This window comes from Ranitomeya variabilis, chromosome 2 (assembly GCF_051348905.1).
Source record: "Ranitomeya variabilis isolate aRanVar5 chromosome 2, aRanVar5.hap1, whole genome shotgun sequence".
NCBI lineage: Eukaryota > Metazoa > Chordata > Amphibia > Anura > Dendrobatidae > Ranitomeya > Ranitomeya variabilis.
In genome coordinates this window covers 298,774,767-298,789,973 of record NC_135233.1, presented here as the reverse complement: position 1 = coordinate 298,789,973, position 15,207 = coordinate 298,774,767, and the positions used below count along the sequence as shown (strand labels likewise).

Here is a 15,207-nt window from a genome sequence, read left to right as displayed (position 1 = left end):
GTTTCACCGATCTTAAACAACACGTTCCATCTTCAGAATATAAGCATGCCACTCTTCTGACAGTGCCTCCGTTAATATGTGTATGAAATGGGGTTTACTCATTCTTCTATTAAATCAGATCTGTCACCAGATTTCACTTTACAAACTGCATGCATTGTTAAATGGATCTCTACACCTGATGAGGCTGGTGTATTTACGTTAGAAATCCATGTCAGAATGACTGTATAATCCTTTTTGAAAGCTTAACTTAATCTCTGTGCACCTAACTTGATTGACAGCGCCTCAGTGTCCTTCCTCCCTACTGTTGCTGAGATCTCACACTGCTCGGGACAAGTTGTAGCTGTCAGTCATGTTGGGTTTGTGCAAGCTGAATATATTTGCAATTGTGAGCTTTTTCATTATATAGAAAGGACTAAAGCAACCTATCTTCATGTCAAGTTTATGTAGTCATTTTAACATGGATTTTTAAAGTAAGTACACCTTTCTCATCTAGTGTAAGATCTGTTGAATGCAGGTTATATTGTGAAATCTAGTGCCAGATCAGTGTTAATGCAGGATTATTCATTTTCTTAACTAGTCACATATGAATAATATGGAGAACATCTCATCATAAGGGGTCTCACTGCCGCCAGTTGTAGTGATATCGGCAGTAATCCTTGCGATAGGTATCATTGTGTTAGAACACTAATGCTTTTGCAGCTAACGTCCCTTCTGCTAGGTGGTTATATGTAGCAGAAAGTTCTGCTCTCCATCACTTGCCTTTCACTATTGGAGGATCATTGGCTCCTTTGCATCCTCTAGAAGTGACAGGATTTTTTTGTTACAGTCTCCATTTTTGTTTTCAGATTGTAACCTTGTATATCTTATTTCAGGTTTTCCAGGAGCAAAGGGTTTTCCAGGAGACAGAGGAGCTCCTGGCCCATTTGGGTCAAAAGGTCGCCCAGGTCCAAATGGAGATGCTGGTCGTGTAGGAGATTTAGGGCCTCCGGGACCTCCAGGTCCAATTGGCCATGATGCTCAACCTGGCTTCCCAGGACCTAAAGGTTGGTTCTTTAAAATAATTCACAATATGTTAGAAATGTATGGTAGATATATAATGATAGTTGTGCATAACATGTATTAAATGTTCCACACTGGCTCTTCCACTTCCAGGCGATAAAGGCTCTTCAGGTCTGATTGGCTTTCCGGGAATGCCCGGTCTGCCTGGGCTTTCTGGTGGTGTTGGACTTAAAGGATTTAATGGATTACCTGGGAGAGATGGCATTCGTGGATCCGACGGGAGGAAAGGAGAAAAAGGTAATGAAGAGTGTAGAAATGGCAAAACTTGTAACTTCCGGGAGCTGCCATTATACTGTAGACCCAATTTCTCAGTATCCCTCAATGGAGTGAGAATATACACTATCTAAAAAAAATGTACATGAAATATAGTACTTACTTGTATGATTTTGTTTATCATGTTCAAGCTTTGAAACGAGGATAATCCCATTACAGAATATTATGGCATGCTGGTAGAATATATTTGATTTTGCACACTATAATAGGCTGGGGGGGAAAGTTCAGAGGTAGCCCATTTGGACTGTTATGGAGGGTGCTGCACACATCTCAGGCTGATTCTTTCCCTCTTCCCATTGCTGCCATGTCGTAAATATAAGTAGGGGTTCAAGCCCTGGAACAACCAACATTTATAGCATAGACACTTGTGGCAAACCTAGCATATTAGTCAGAATACCCCTTTATTGTTCTATTCCAGCCAGGCAGGGGCAGGCATGGGGTTGGGCCCTGTGTGGTCTCCATCAGTCTGGATTGTGGGTTGGTGATAACTAAGTATGTATATCTGATCACATATTGTATTTGCTTCTTACAATAACATGTTATACATTGTTCATAAAGTATTATTTTGTATTCTCTACTTTGCAATATATGCTATAACTTTCTATATAACCAATCTTGGACCTGATGACAAGCACAATTTAAAGAAGTTTTTTGGATACTTTCTCCAAACATAAGGAATATGTTTAAACATGGCTGTATTTTCAGGCAGTAGAGGCGAACCAGGCTCTCCAGGCCCTGCTAGCTTTGTAGACAAATCAACTCTAAAAGGAGATCGTGGTGCCCCAGGAATAGAAGGACGCCCAGGGTTCCCTGGCCCAAGAGGTAACACTCATTCTAGCAACATTTTTTACATGTTATGCAATGTTTTGGAGGCAGAGAACACCACATTACAATAGAAATCTCTTAATTAATATATATATATACAGTTAGGTCCATATATATTTGGACAGAGACAACGTTTTTCTAATTTTGGTTATAGACATTACCACAATGAATTTTAAACAAAACAATTCAGATGCAGTTGAAGTTCAGACTTTCAGCTTTCATTTGAGGGTATCCACATTAAAATTGGATGAAAGGTTTAGGAGTTTCAGATCCTTAACATGTGCCACCCTGTGTTTAAAAGAGACCAAAAGTAATTGGACAGATTAAATAATTTTAAATAAAATGTTCATTTCTAGTACTTGGTTGAAAACCCTTTGTTGGCAATGGCGGCCTGAAGTCTTGAACTCATGGACATCACCAGACGCTGAGTTTCCTCCTTTTTGATGCTCTGCCAGGCCTTCACTGCGGTGGTTTTCAGTTGCTGTTTGTTTGTGGCCTTTCTGTCTGAAGTTTAGTCTTTAACAAGTGAAATTTATGCTCAATTGGGTTGAGATCAGGTGACTGACTTGGCCATTCAAGAATATTCCACTTCTTTGCTTTAATAAACTCCTGGGTTGCTTTGGCTTTATATTTTGGGTCATTGTCCATCTGTTGTATGAAATGACGACCAATCAGTTTGGCTGCATTTGGCTGGATCTGAGCACACAGTATGGCAGCTCTGAATACCTCAGAATTCATTCGGCTGCTTCTGTCCTGTGTCACATCATCAATAAACACTAGTGACCCAGTGCCACTGGCAGCCATGCATGCCCAAGCCAACACACTGCCTCCGCCGTGTTTTACAGATGATGTGGTATGCTTTGGACCGTGAGCTGTACCACGCCTTCGCCATACTTTTCTCTTTCCATCATTCTGGTAGAGGTTGATCTTGGTTTCATCTGTCCAAAGAATGTTCTTCCAGAACTGTGCTGGCTTTTTTAGATGTTTTTTAGCAAAGTCCAGTCTAGCCTTTTTATTCTTGATGCTTATGAGTGGCTTGCACCGTGCAGTGAACCCTCTGTATTTACTTTCATGCAGTCTTCTCTTTATGGTAGATTTGGATATTGATACGCCGACCTCCTGGAGATTGTTATTCACTTGGTTGGCTGTTGTGAAGGGGTTTCTCTTCACCATGGAGATTATTCTGCGATCATCCACCACTGTTGTCTTCCGTGGGCGCCCAGGTCTTTTTGCATTGATGAGTTCACCAGTGCTTTCTTTCTCTCTCAGGATGGACCAAACTGTACATTTTGCCACTCCTAATATTGTAGCAATTTCTCGGATGGGTTTTTTCTCTGTTTTCACAGCTTAAGAATGGCTTGTTTCACCTTCATGGAGAGCACTTTTGACCGCATGTTTACATCATAGGAAAACCTTCCAAATGCAAGCACCACACCTCAAATCAACTCCAGGCCTTTTATCTGCTTAGTTGAGAATGACATAATGAAGGGATTGCCCACACCTGTCCATGAAATAGCCTTGGAGTCAATTGTCCAATTACTTTTGGTCCCTTTAAAAAACAGGGTGGCACAGGTTAAGGAGCTGAAACTCCTAAACTCTTCATCCAATTTTAATATGGATACCCTCAAATGAAAGCTAAAAGTCTGAACTTCAACTGCATCTGAATTGTTTTGTTTAAAATTAAATTGTGGTAATGTCTATAACCAAAATGAGAAAAATGTTGTCTCTGTCCAAATATATATGGACCTAACTGTATATATATATATATATATATATATATAGAGCTGAATTATGAAATATTCTTGATCATGGGACAGTAAAAGTAAATGCTATAAATCTGTATTGTAAGGTATGCCCAAGGACTTTTCCTTAATGTTATCTCTGCCTAGTCTATGCTTCTGATGCTGTCCGATTTTGCATTTTGACATTATTTTGCATTTCTCTGCTGGAAGCATTAGCCTATCTGGGTAATCAAAAGTTGGTTTAAAGCATTTTTACTGTACTATACCAAATATTGGCAGAATAATTTTACAAATTGAGAATTATTCAATTTTAAATTGCCAGGCAGATGTCCAGTTGGAAACAATTGTGCATAAACCGTGCCTGTTGTTGGGATAATCCTGGAAAAAATGCTATGAGTAGCACCTTATTAATTCACAAAATGTAGTCATTTTCCTTTTTCATACAAAGAGTAATGAGTGTGTTTTTCCTGTTCTTAAGACCCCCATACACATTAGATGGCTGTCGGCTAAGTTGTGTTTCAGACCATTGTTTTGCCGAGAGCTGTCTTAGGGTCTCTCCTGTCCACAGGAGTGCTTTCTCTGCTGAGTTCCCCCTTGTTCTCTATGAGAAAGCCTCTGCCAGAGGTCTCTGGCGACGTCTTATCTCAGGGAGAACTAAAGGATTGTCAGTTTGAAATCGGACATTCTGAATCCCTTAACTCCCTCGACAATCACCTGTCTGGGGGACTCCTACACAATAGACTGTCTGCCAAATCTGACATTATCGGCAGCTTCAGCCGAGACTCGTCTAATTTATATGGGCGGCTTTAGATTGTAAGCTCTTTAGGGGAATTGTCTCCTGCAAATAAATACGCTCAGGTCTATATCTGGAAACTAGTGCAATGCAGTATTTTAATTCCTTTTAGGTGATAAAGGATATCCTGGTCTTCCTGGTTCCTCTGGGCTCCCAGGTTTGACAGGCTCCCCTGGACTGCAGAAAGGTATATCTGGAGATCCTGGTTTCCCTGGAGCAGCTGGACGGCCAGGTCTCCCTGGATTTAGGGGAGCACCAGGAATCAACGGATTTCCCGGCATGCCAGGCCCAAGTGTAAGTCTTCTATGTAAATATGCAATGGCAGGAATGACATGACAAGTGTACCTGGCTTGACCGTAGACAGACAGAAAATGGCCCCTGTGCAAGAACAATATATGGCCCTTTTTAGTCCAAAAGCTCATCACAATGCATAATTCCACCTTCTTCGAATGGTGGTGGACCCCCTCTTGGGGTTCCTGTGTGGCTTCTGAGATTGCAACAATGTTATGTCCGTCTGTTACCTTCAAAGTATTATTTACATTATATGTGTTATATTTAATGTTTGTGACACAGAAACTGTCTACCCTCGGATTTAGTATGTTTGCCAGCAGGATTGGATATATTCCATCTGTAGCAAGTTCTGTCTGCATTTTATTGTTCCCCAATGTTCAGAACATACACACAACATATCCATAGAGCCAAATCACCTAATGAATGCTAAAATAGTGTGCATTTGGCATCTGCCAGGCTGCTATGCAACAACATAGCTTTATTTTCACTGATTAGGAAAGTGTAGCCCGCTGCTCTCTTTTATGGAAATATATACAGTAAGAAATATACCACACAGGAATCAGTGTTGGAAATCAGCTTATCAAGAAGCAGTGCATTTATTATGACTGTAGTGCAGAACTTCATTTTTTCATAAATATATTTAACTTTTTATTAGTATTTAAGAAGATAAATTCACAATCTATAGGATTACGGCAATATTCTTAAAGGCATAAAATCTAATAGAATGTTTTAAAATCATTTAATAATATTCTAATAATATTATGGAACAAAGCTCTGTACAATAATTACATAAAAAAATAATTACATAAAAAATACAAAGTATAGCAATGAGCCAGAACTTGATGTTAATGTTAGGAGCAGCCTGGTGGCTTAGTGGTTAGCACTGTTGTCTTTCAGAACTGGGGTCCTGGGTGCAAATCAATACTGGTAAAGGGGCAAGTAGGGAGCAAATGTTTCAGACATTAGCTACAATGTCATTTTAATTCACTTTTATTATACTTTTAGATGGAACCAATGGAGCTAAACTTTCATTTGTTTTGTGATCACAATTGTCTCCATGTTATGTGCCTATAATCTCATATTTTCTTGTGTTATTTATAGGGCGCAGAAGGTTTACCTGGTGGCCCTGGTTTTGCTGGTTCCCCTGGTCAACGTGGAATTAAAGGTGACAATGACATGAAAATACTTAGATATAAGGCATAGCTGCATCAACCAGATTAAGTGAACTTCATGACCGTCTCTTGCTCAGTGTGATAAAACTGATAAAGTCTGAAAGCCCTGCTACCCACCGTCTTTATTTTGGGACTTCTCACCCCTCCTAACTTTTGGCCGATCTGTGACAGATGCAATCTTTTGAAGAGTAACCGTCATTTTAATTTTTATTTCATGAATCAATGGTACCAATGAAAATTAGAAAAATTGCAATTTATCTTATCACTCATTCTCAAAAATCTTATTTCTTCAGTAAAATTTGCAGTCAGTGAAGACCGAGTGTTACATTAATGAGATAGGAGATGACAGTTACTGATAAGATTCTCTATAGAGGGGAGGAGGAGAACCTCAAAGCAAGCTCCTGCCTCCTCCTCCTTTGTCCCTCCTCCTCGCTCTTCCCTCGTCCCTCCTCCTCCTACCTCCCTCCTCCCCGCTCATCCCTCCTCCTACCTCCTCCTCCCCGCTCATCCCACCTCCCCTCATCCCTCGTCCTCCCTCCTCCTCCCTTGTCCCTTCTCGTACCTCCTCCTCCCTCCTTCCCGCTCGTCCCTCCTCCCACCTCCTCATCCCCGCTCGTCCCTCCTCCTCCCTCGTCCCCCCTCGGCCCTCCTCCTCCCTCGACCCTCCCTCGTCCCCCCTCCTCCCTCGGCCCTCCTCCTCCCTCAGCCCTCCTCTCTCCTCCCTGCTCATCCCTCCTCCTACCTCCTCTCGTCCCTCCTTCCTCGTCCCCCCTCGTCCTTCCTCCTCCCTCCGCCCTCCGCCTCCCTCAACCCTCCTCCTCCCTCAACCCTCCTCCTCCCTCGGCCCTCCTCTCTCCTCCCTGCTCATCACATTTACATAGAATTTTACAAAAACCAACCGCCATCTCCTATCTCAGTAATGTTACAATCTGTCTTTTACTGAATGCAGATTTTACCCTAGAATTGAATATTTTGAGAAAGATCAGTCTTACCGGAAAAAGTAGCAGATTTCTCTGATATGATACATTACAAAGTATTTTTATGCACACTATTAATTTATAAAATAAGGATTACAACGTGGCCGGTTACGGTTTAAGAACACATGGCCAGATCTAAGCCCTTTTGCTGGGTTTAGACAAGAAGATAATCATAAAGATTTGAACAGTGATGCCCCATCAGTCACCATCATTGTGTATTGTAAATGGTTAGAACGACTGGGCGACATGGCCAAAAACACATTTTTTGTTTTCTAGCAGGTTCAGAAATAATCAGATAGATAGATCTATGTAAATTTTAGGTCCTGTTTATTTAACCAGAGGCGGGTATATGTAAATGTATTATAATTATGTGACTTCTTCTGCCTGGTGGATCGGTCAGGCTCCACGCCACTTACAGCGCAGCTCTAAGGGTATGTGCACACGTCAGGATTTCTTGCAGAAATTTCCTGAAGAAAACCGGAAATTTTCTGCAACAAATCCGCATGTTTCTTTTTGCGTTTTTTTTCCCGTTTTTTTTCGCTTTTTTTTTAGCATTTTGCAAGCATAATTAGCTTTCAGAATGCTAAAGTTTTCCAATCGATCTGTAGCATCGCTTGGAAAACGGATTGACAGGTTGGTCACACTTGTCAAACATAGTGTTTGACAAGTGTGACCAACTTTTTACTATAGATGCAGCCTATGCAGCATCTATAGTAAAAGATAGAATGTTAAAAATAATTAAAAAAATTAAAAAAATGGTTATACTCACCTGCAGACAGCCGTTCTCCTCAGCGGCGTCCGTTCCTATAGATTGTGTGTGTGTGCAGGACCTTCGATGACGTCGCGGTCACGTGACCGCGACGTCATCGCAGGTCCTTCACACACACCAGCTATAGGAACGGAAGCGGCAGCGTGCACCGCTGAGAGGCAGGAAGACTGCGGGGGCCATCGAAGGTGAGTACATGACTATTTTTTATTTTAATTCTTTTTTTTTACCAATTATACGGTGCCCAGTCCGTGGAGGAGAGTCTCCTCTCCTCCACCCTGGGTACCAACTGCACATGATCTGCTTACTTCCCGCATGGTGGGCATAGCCACATGCGGAAAGTAAGCAGATCAATGCATTCCTAGGTGTGCGGAATCCCCGCAATTCCGCAAATTTAATAAACATGTTGCTTTTTTTTCCGCGATGCAATTTTTTCGCGAAAAAAAATGCAACATTTGCACAAGATATGCGGAATACACTGAAAATAATGGGAGGCATATGTAAGCATTTTTTTCGCGTTTTTATCACGTTTTTATAGCGAAAAAACGCAAAAAAAAAATGCGAAAAATACTGAACGTGTGCACATGGCCTAACTGCTCAATATACACAACAGCATGCAAACAAGAAGCTAGGAGATGGGCAAGGGAAGGCTAAAGGGTGTCACATACACAGACATTTGCATTTTTACATTACCGTTCCACACCCACTCTACCAGTTATCTTCCATTACGATACTTATCTTCATACAGTGAACCAACAAGTGATTGCTATTAATCAATGCCATATTTTAACAATTTTTACACAATCATTGTTACATATACATGTTTGACTGTCCATGCGCAGAGGTCACTAATGATGATTGTACACTTTTGCCATGCCATATCTAGGGGCTGCATGTAAAAGTATTATTTTCCCATTATAGGTGAACGTGGGGAATCACTGGGGCAGCCTGGAGCTCCAGGATCCAGAGGGGCGCGAGGTTCACCAGGGACTCCAGGTAATGTCATACACACACTGATTCTAAAGCTACTGCATGTGTGAAAACCCCATTAACATACATGGGGCTGAGATCAGCAGGGAGGAGACGATGTTACCTGCATAAAGAACTTCCCTGATACAAAGGTATCTGTCGATCTGCAGGTGCAAGAGGATTCAATGGATATTCCGGTGATGTTGGACTCATTGGAACTGCAGGAAGCCCTGGACTGAAAGGTCAACGAGGAGATAATGGGCGTCCAGGACAACCAGGTGCTGCAAATTGTTAATCTGGGCATTGGTAGATGGGAGGCCTGCTGACATCTGTGAAGCTTTGTTGCCTACATGTATCTCTTTCACTCACTGGCCAACATTATACTTGCACTGATCCCCTTTATATCCTTGACCATTGGTCACTTTACTGATCCTCTTAAAAAAATAGAGAAAGCTCATACCCAAAATGAAACAAGAGCGAAAAAGTAAAGGAAACAAAGAACCTAGTCGGCAAAGAAAAAATCAGATTATAAAATAAAATGAAAAACAGATGACACTTGATAAAGGTGTAAGTCAGGCTTTCGGGTATCTTTATTCACATTAGATTGGTTACAGAGATTTTCTATTGCATCTTATTTCTTCATTTGATGGGTGGTGACAAAATCCATAGACCTTATTCATAAGAGTGACACGGATTTGCCGTTGCAAAAACTCCAACTAAACTAAACTTTACGCATCGTTCACAATGTAGTTTTATTTTTCACCAATTTTTAAATGGAACCTGTCCTTAGAAAATTATCCAGTTTAAATCAGGTTTTTATGTTAAATGGATTTTTTTTTTATTATATATATATATATATATATATATATATATATATATATATATATATATATATATATATATATATATCTCTCACAAATAAATATATTAGAAATTTTGCAATTTTCACATTGGTCACCAGTACTTTTCTAGGTATTATAATTTTTTTTTCCAGGGAATCCACAAATATATTAGTAGTAATACACTGACTCAGATTATTTCTTTTGTATTGAAGCATCTAATGAGCGTGTGCAAAGGTCATTGTAAAGGGAGGGGGAGCAGGAGAGCTGTGACCTCATCTGTTGTGATTGTTGGGTCCTGTGTTATCAGCTGTGTATAGAGGCGTCACCTGTCATTGTACTTCTGCCTGTAATGTTACTGAGACTTCTGAAATCTTTTGTAGAGAACAGGAAGTATTAAAAAAAAGCCCCAGTGGCTAGTGTGAAAATTGTAAAATTACTATATTTTTTTTATTTAAAAAAAAAAAAGTAAAAAATGTTTTAAAAAAAGTTACTCATAAATTTGATTTAAACAGTTTGTTATTTCTGGTGATAATTTCCTTTAAGCAACAGTCAGAAGTGGATTTAGATCCTGTATAAATAGTTCCATCGTACATATTCTGTGTTTCTCAACCACTATAATCGGATGAAATCAAATATTCAAATACTGAAGTGTGAATGAGACCATAGTCTCCCCGTTTCATGTACTGAATAGTGCAAGCAGCACATTAGGAAACCATTTTGCGGGACGATGACAATTTACGGTTAATGATGGGAGAGATTTTGCTACATTTCAGAATAATGTAAGTAAGCTACGTATATGGGTAATAATCAACCACAATGCTTTGTCTCAGGTTCCCCAGGCCTGCAGGGATTTAGAGGAAACCCTGGACTTGTAGGAAGCACAGGATTACCAGGTGGTCCAGGATTTCCCGGATCTGTTGGTGCTCCAGGTGTTAAAGGTAAAATGGTCTACTCTGTTTTTTTGAGGGTTTTTGTTAAGGAAATTTCTAATTTTCCAGGCATGTAATTGTAGAAAGAATATATATGTATCTGGAGATTACTAGAATGGGAAGTGACATTATCCTCTAATAGAAATCCGATTATGGTATATAGACCTCCATATACATTACTGTACAGAGACCAAATAACAGCTGGGCTCTATAGCAATGAGCCGAAAAGAATTACTGGCCAATGGCTGTCTGTGTGGCCATCACAGAACGGCGGTGTCTTTATCTGTAAGTCCTAACAAGCAAAGTCAATCTGTGTACATTGGATCATGGGCAGTAAACTTTAGTTTGACATTACTTCCACAAAATGTTTGCAAATCTTGATATCTTATGAATCTGCTTAAAAAAAACACAGAAAAAGAGCTCAGGAAAAAAAAACAAAAGTACTAAAAATGACATTCCAAGATTACAAAACCGCAGAGAGTAGTGGTTCCTAAGGCATCATCAGACATTTTTGTTTGTGAGACATCCATAAATGTTTATAGCCATATGTTTTCCCACGAGCAAGTCTAGATGTTCAGTGTACTCATTTTTTTTAAATGATATCTTTTGCCTATTAAGTAATATCTATTGCCTATTTGTTTCAGGTTTCTCTGGACTTCCAGGTCTGGATGGACTGAATGGATTGCCTGGCACAAGGGGCTTACCTGGCACTCCTGGTAATTATCACATTTCATAATTAATGCATTGTTATAGAGAACAAGAACTCATTAGAGCCTACAGTGTAACGCAAGAATACACAAATTAGAAACTTGTAGATTTATTGCATTCTCCTGCTGTAGGACAGGTGTGTTATGAAAAATACTTTTTTTTTTTAAATTATTTTCTCTCCCAAAATTAAAGGTTTAAGTGAACCTGGACGCCCGGGGTCACCTGGATTTCCAGGTTCGAAAGGTGAAAGAGGCTTTTCCAACACAGTGCCTGGACAGCCTGGAGTTAATGGTGCAAAAGGTGTTGTGGGAGATCCAGGTAAGACAAGATCTTTTAACATTCTTACGTACCTAGTGTTATTAGGTAACGGGTGTGACTATATTGCGTGGAGGGATTGCAAATGCACCCGGGTCCCTTGAGCCTAGGGGGCTACAAAAAGTCCCTTTGGCTCATATGAGAAGACTAATACTATTAAAGACCCAAAACAGTTGGGGGTCCCGTTGGAGATTTTGCATTGGGGCCCACAAGCTTCAGTTTACACCACAGTTAGGTAAAATATGTTCATGTTACAACCATGAAGAACTCTTCAATGTACTGGACAGTCAATGTTTCACCAAGGGAGAGCCATTGATGTCTGAGGCTGAACATGTGTTCACATTGAATCCACCTACTCAAAGCATTTGTGATCAGCTCACTGGCGGACACAAAGAAAAGGGCCCCTGTGCAAGAACAATATATGGGCCCTTTGCAGCCAAGAGCTCCTAAAAATGCAAACTCGCACCTGCTTTGGAGGTATAAACGGTCTCTCTTACCTCTCAGACCCATGTGCGGCCGCACAGGTTGCACCAATAATATGTCCGCCCCTGGATCAGCTGGCTTTCTTTGCCCTGAGTTGAAATGACTATCCATATTGTACTTTCAGGCTTACCTGGTGTTCCTGGACAATCTGGTCCTCCTGGACCACCAGGGTCAATAAATATTATACCTGGTTTACCTGGAGACCCTGGTGTAGCTGGAAGAGATGGAGAGATGGGTATGTCTACCACATGTATTTTGTCTTCTATTCATTTTTGTGTTGTTTTTTTTCACACCTATCCAACTTACAAGCGTAAATAGTAAATTTGTGCTATAGACATTTTTTTTTCTATATTTTGTCTATTGCATTCCTCTTATATTTAATAATTTAAATGTAGTTATCACTGTAACACTCTACAGCTGACCATACATGGAGGTGTCTGTCAGCGGCTTGCTCTGATTTTCCCAGTGATAACATGCACACTTGGTTGTGCTGAGCATGCATGTGGGAATTGGCAGAGATGGCTGGCAGCCAATAGCTAACTGATGTATAAGAAGGAGTTTACATAATCCACACAATTACCCAACGTCTTTGTACAATTATTACAATTGTTTTATCAAGACATCACTTTTTCAGATAGAAGGTATGTTCTATAGTTCTGACTACAAAACCCTAAGAACATATGTGGTTAGTAGTTTCATGGGAAAATTAGTTTTGCTTGTTGAACAGTAAGTAAATATTAATTTGTGGACAGGCCTCTAGAGGAAGAGACGCTCCTTGTTGGTGACACTATGTTTTGACTAGTAGAGAGGAGTCCTGAATAAGGGACCCCTTCATGGTGTCCATATGACATAATAGACATGGTAATTGAACTAAACTTGTTAGTAAAAGGTTTCTACATTTCTACTATTTAAGGATTGCCGGGCCTACCTGGCCCACGTGGACCCTCAGGTCCAGCCTCCAATCAAGGAGATACAGGGGATTCTGGAATACCAGGAGGACCAGGAAGAGCTGGCATAAAGGGAGATTCTGGATTTTCAGGAAACCCTGGAAGCCCCGGAGCACCTGGAGTAAAAGGTAAGCCCCTGTTATCTGTGCCTGTGTCTGCAAGTAGAGTTGTAATGACTTTTCACATGGCAAGAACTTAAGCTAAGCTAACAAATGGTGAATAATAAAGGTTCCCACTTTTACGTCAGCCACTCACACACCTTTTAAGTGCCGCCCTACTTACCGCGTGTTTCCCTCTGCTCCACCCAGTACCTGACCATTGCTCCGAGCTGCCTTGTGCTTCTCTTCCAGCTCTTCTTGGGCAGCCAAACTCTGCAGGAATTTGTATCCACTCTGTCCTGAAGAGATCTTCCTCCCCGGTCTATCACCTGCCAGCAGGTGATATATCAGGCGACTCCACCCTCCATTCCTCGCCTGAATTTAGGTTTTAGTAGTTCAATCTCTAGCTTCCTGTATTGGCTTATTCCTGTTTTGTTTCACCTGTTATTGACCTGGCTAGCATTCCCTTTTATCCTGATCTCTCCACTCCTGACCTCGCCTACGAATTCTAAACCTGGGCTACGTGCCCCGACCTTGGACCATCTGACTGTTCTTTTATCTTGCCCACCTGCACCCTGTACCCGAGTCTCTGACCCTCCGGTCAGCTGCCGCAGGCCCGGGGACAGCCCTGGAGTGGCCCAGTCTAATCTCACCATCTGATGCTCCAGTCAATGCCCAGTAGACACCTAGTCATGCCCCTCCAGGATAAGCCTGGCCCATGACGCAGTGGGTCACACCCACCAGCCTTACACCTACCAATAATGTATCTTATTTCACTGAAGAGGGCGGCAATTCTGCAGCAGATTCAGACAAAGTGTACATAAGTCTCCTGCCTATAGCCTTCTCTAGAGAACGCTATAAGGGCTCCAGCGAGTACTTGTCATTCTCTCACGTACTTCCTGTATCAATTCCTAATAGTTCTCAAGATCTTTTCTTGCAGTTGTTTTTTGAGAAGCTTTTCTGTAGATTATAAATCGGTCATGAGATTGTCAGGGTGCAGGGCTACTTAGTTTGACTACAGCTTTAGACCTGTGATATGTAATGGGACATGTTACTGTACCTGTGTTTTCAATTGAATGACAGCAAGCAGATATAATAAAAACTGCAGGGAGTAATACTAAATGTAATTTTACAAGTTAAGTTTTTCAGGTTGCATTAAAAATGAATTACTATAAATCAATTAGTATAAAGTAAGAATGGCTGGTGTCTAAGCATTGCTGAATAACAGGTCATTGAGTCTGTCCTTTGGTGTTGAAGACAAGACTTTGTATCAGGTTGCCACTGTAACATGTTTCCTGTTTGTCTTAGGCCTTAGGGGGGATCCGGGATTCATTGGTGTTCCTGGAAAAGAAGGATCTGTCGGAGATGCTGGATTTCCCGGTCTTAAAGGAGAAAAGGGCAACTCGGGTGAGTACTACTATGAGAAGATGGGATGTCCAACATTCTGTGTTTATTACATTATTATATTAATATAAATTTATAAGGCAATGAGGTTGGTTTTCTGGGAAAGGGCTCCTAATTATCTTTATACATATAAGGGCAGTTTTATCACATAGCTCCCGGCCCTGTGCTATACTATGGGGCAGTTCAGATCTGAATTTTTTGTTTCTCATGGTGATTTGAGATGAGAAAACAATCACAGCCTGCAGCAAGTGTGTTCGATGATCGGTTCTCGCGCACCCGTACAAGTCTATGGGTGCATAGGAAAAAATCCGACTGCACTTGGATGTGCCTTGGGTGGAGCTGGGAGAAACTGGTGTGACAATGCCAAAAGTTTCAAAATTTTAGTCCCTAAATTTTACAAATTTTCAAAGCTTTTACACCAGAATTCTGTTATGACAGCTTGATTAATCAGGCCCATCAAGTACCTATCGGTGACAGTAGTTAGTGAAAACCTCATTTTTATAATTCTAGATAGTGGATGTGGTATTTGATAGAGTTGAGTTGGCATTAATCAGGTAAGCAGTCAGCAGAATGCACAAAGTCCACTGTGATCAGTGTTTGTGAACATTTGGATT

General features: G+C 40.9%; 1 protein-coding gene across 2 annotated transcripts in view; it reads left to right on the top strand.

The window, feature by feature from the left end:
- The window catches only part of COL4A6 (collagen type IV alpha 6 chain), a 388,359-nt gene that overhangs the window by 349,624 nt on the left and 23,528 nt on the right, over positions 1-15,207 (top strand). For both annotated transcript variants that reach the window (XM_077285138.1, XM_077285139.1), the window contains 13 exons: positions 873-1,043; positions 1,153-1,296; positions 2,038-2,154; positions 4,805-4,986; positions 6,085-6,148; positions 8,820-8,894; positions 9,038-9,145; positions 10,540-10,647; positions 11,283-11,354; positions 11,539-11,664; positions 12,269-12,379; positions 13,058-13,219; positions 14,498-14,596. In XM_077285138.1, the coding sequence (XP_077141253.1) occupies positions 873-1,043; positions 1,153-1,296; positions 2,038-2,154; positions 4,805-4,986; positions 6,085-6,148; positions 8,820-8,894; positions 9,038-9,145; positions 10,540-10,647; positions 11,283-11,354; positions 11,539-11,664; positions 12,269-12,379; positions 13,058-13,219; positions 14,498-14,596 (1,539 nt within the window). The remainder of the gene's footprint in view (positions 1-872; positions 1,044-1,152; positions 1,297-2,037; positions 2,155-4,804; positions 4,987-6,084; positions 6,149-8,819; positions 8,895-9,037; positions 9,146-10,539; positions 10,648-11,282; positions 11,355-11,538; positions 11,665-12,268; positions 12,380-13,057; positions 13,220-14,497; positions 14,597-15,207) is intronic.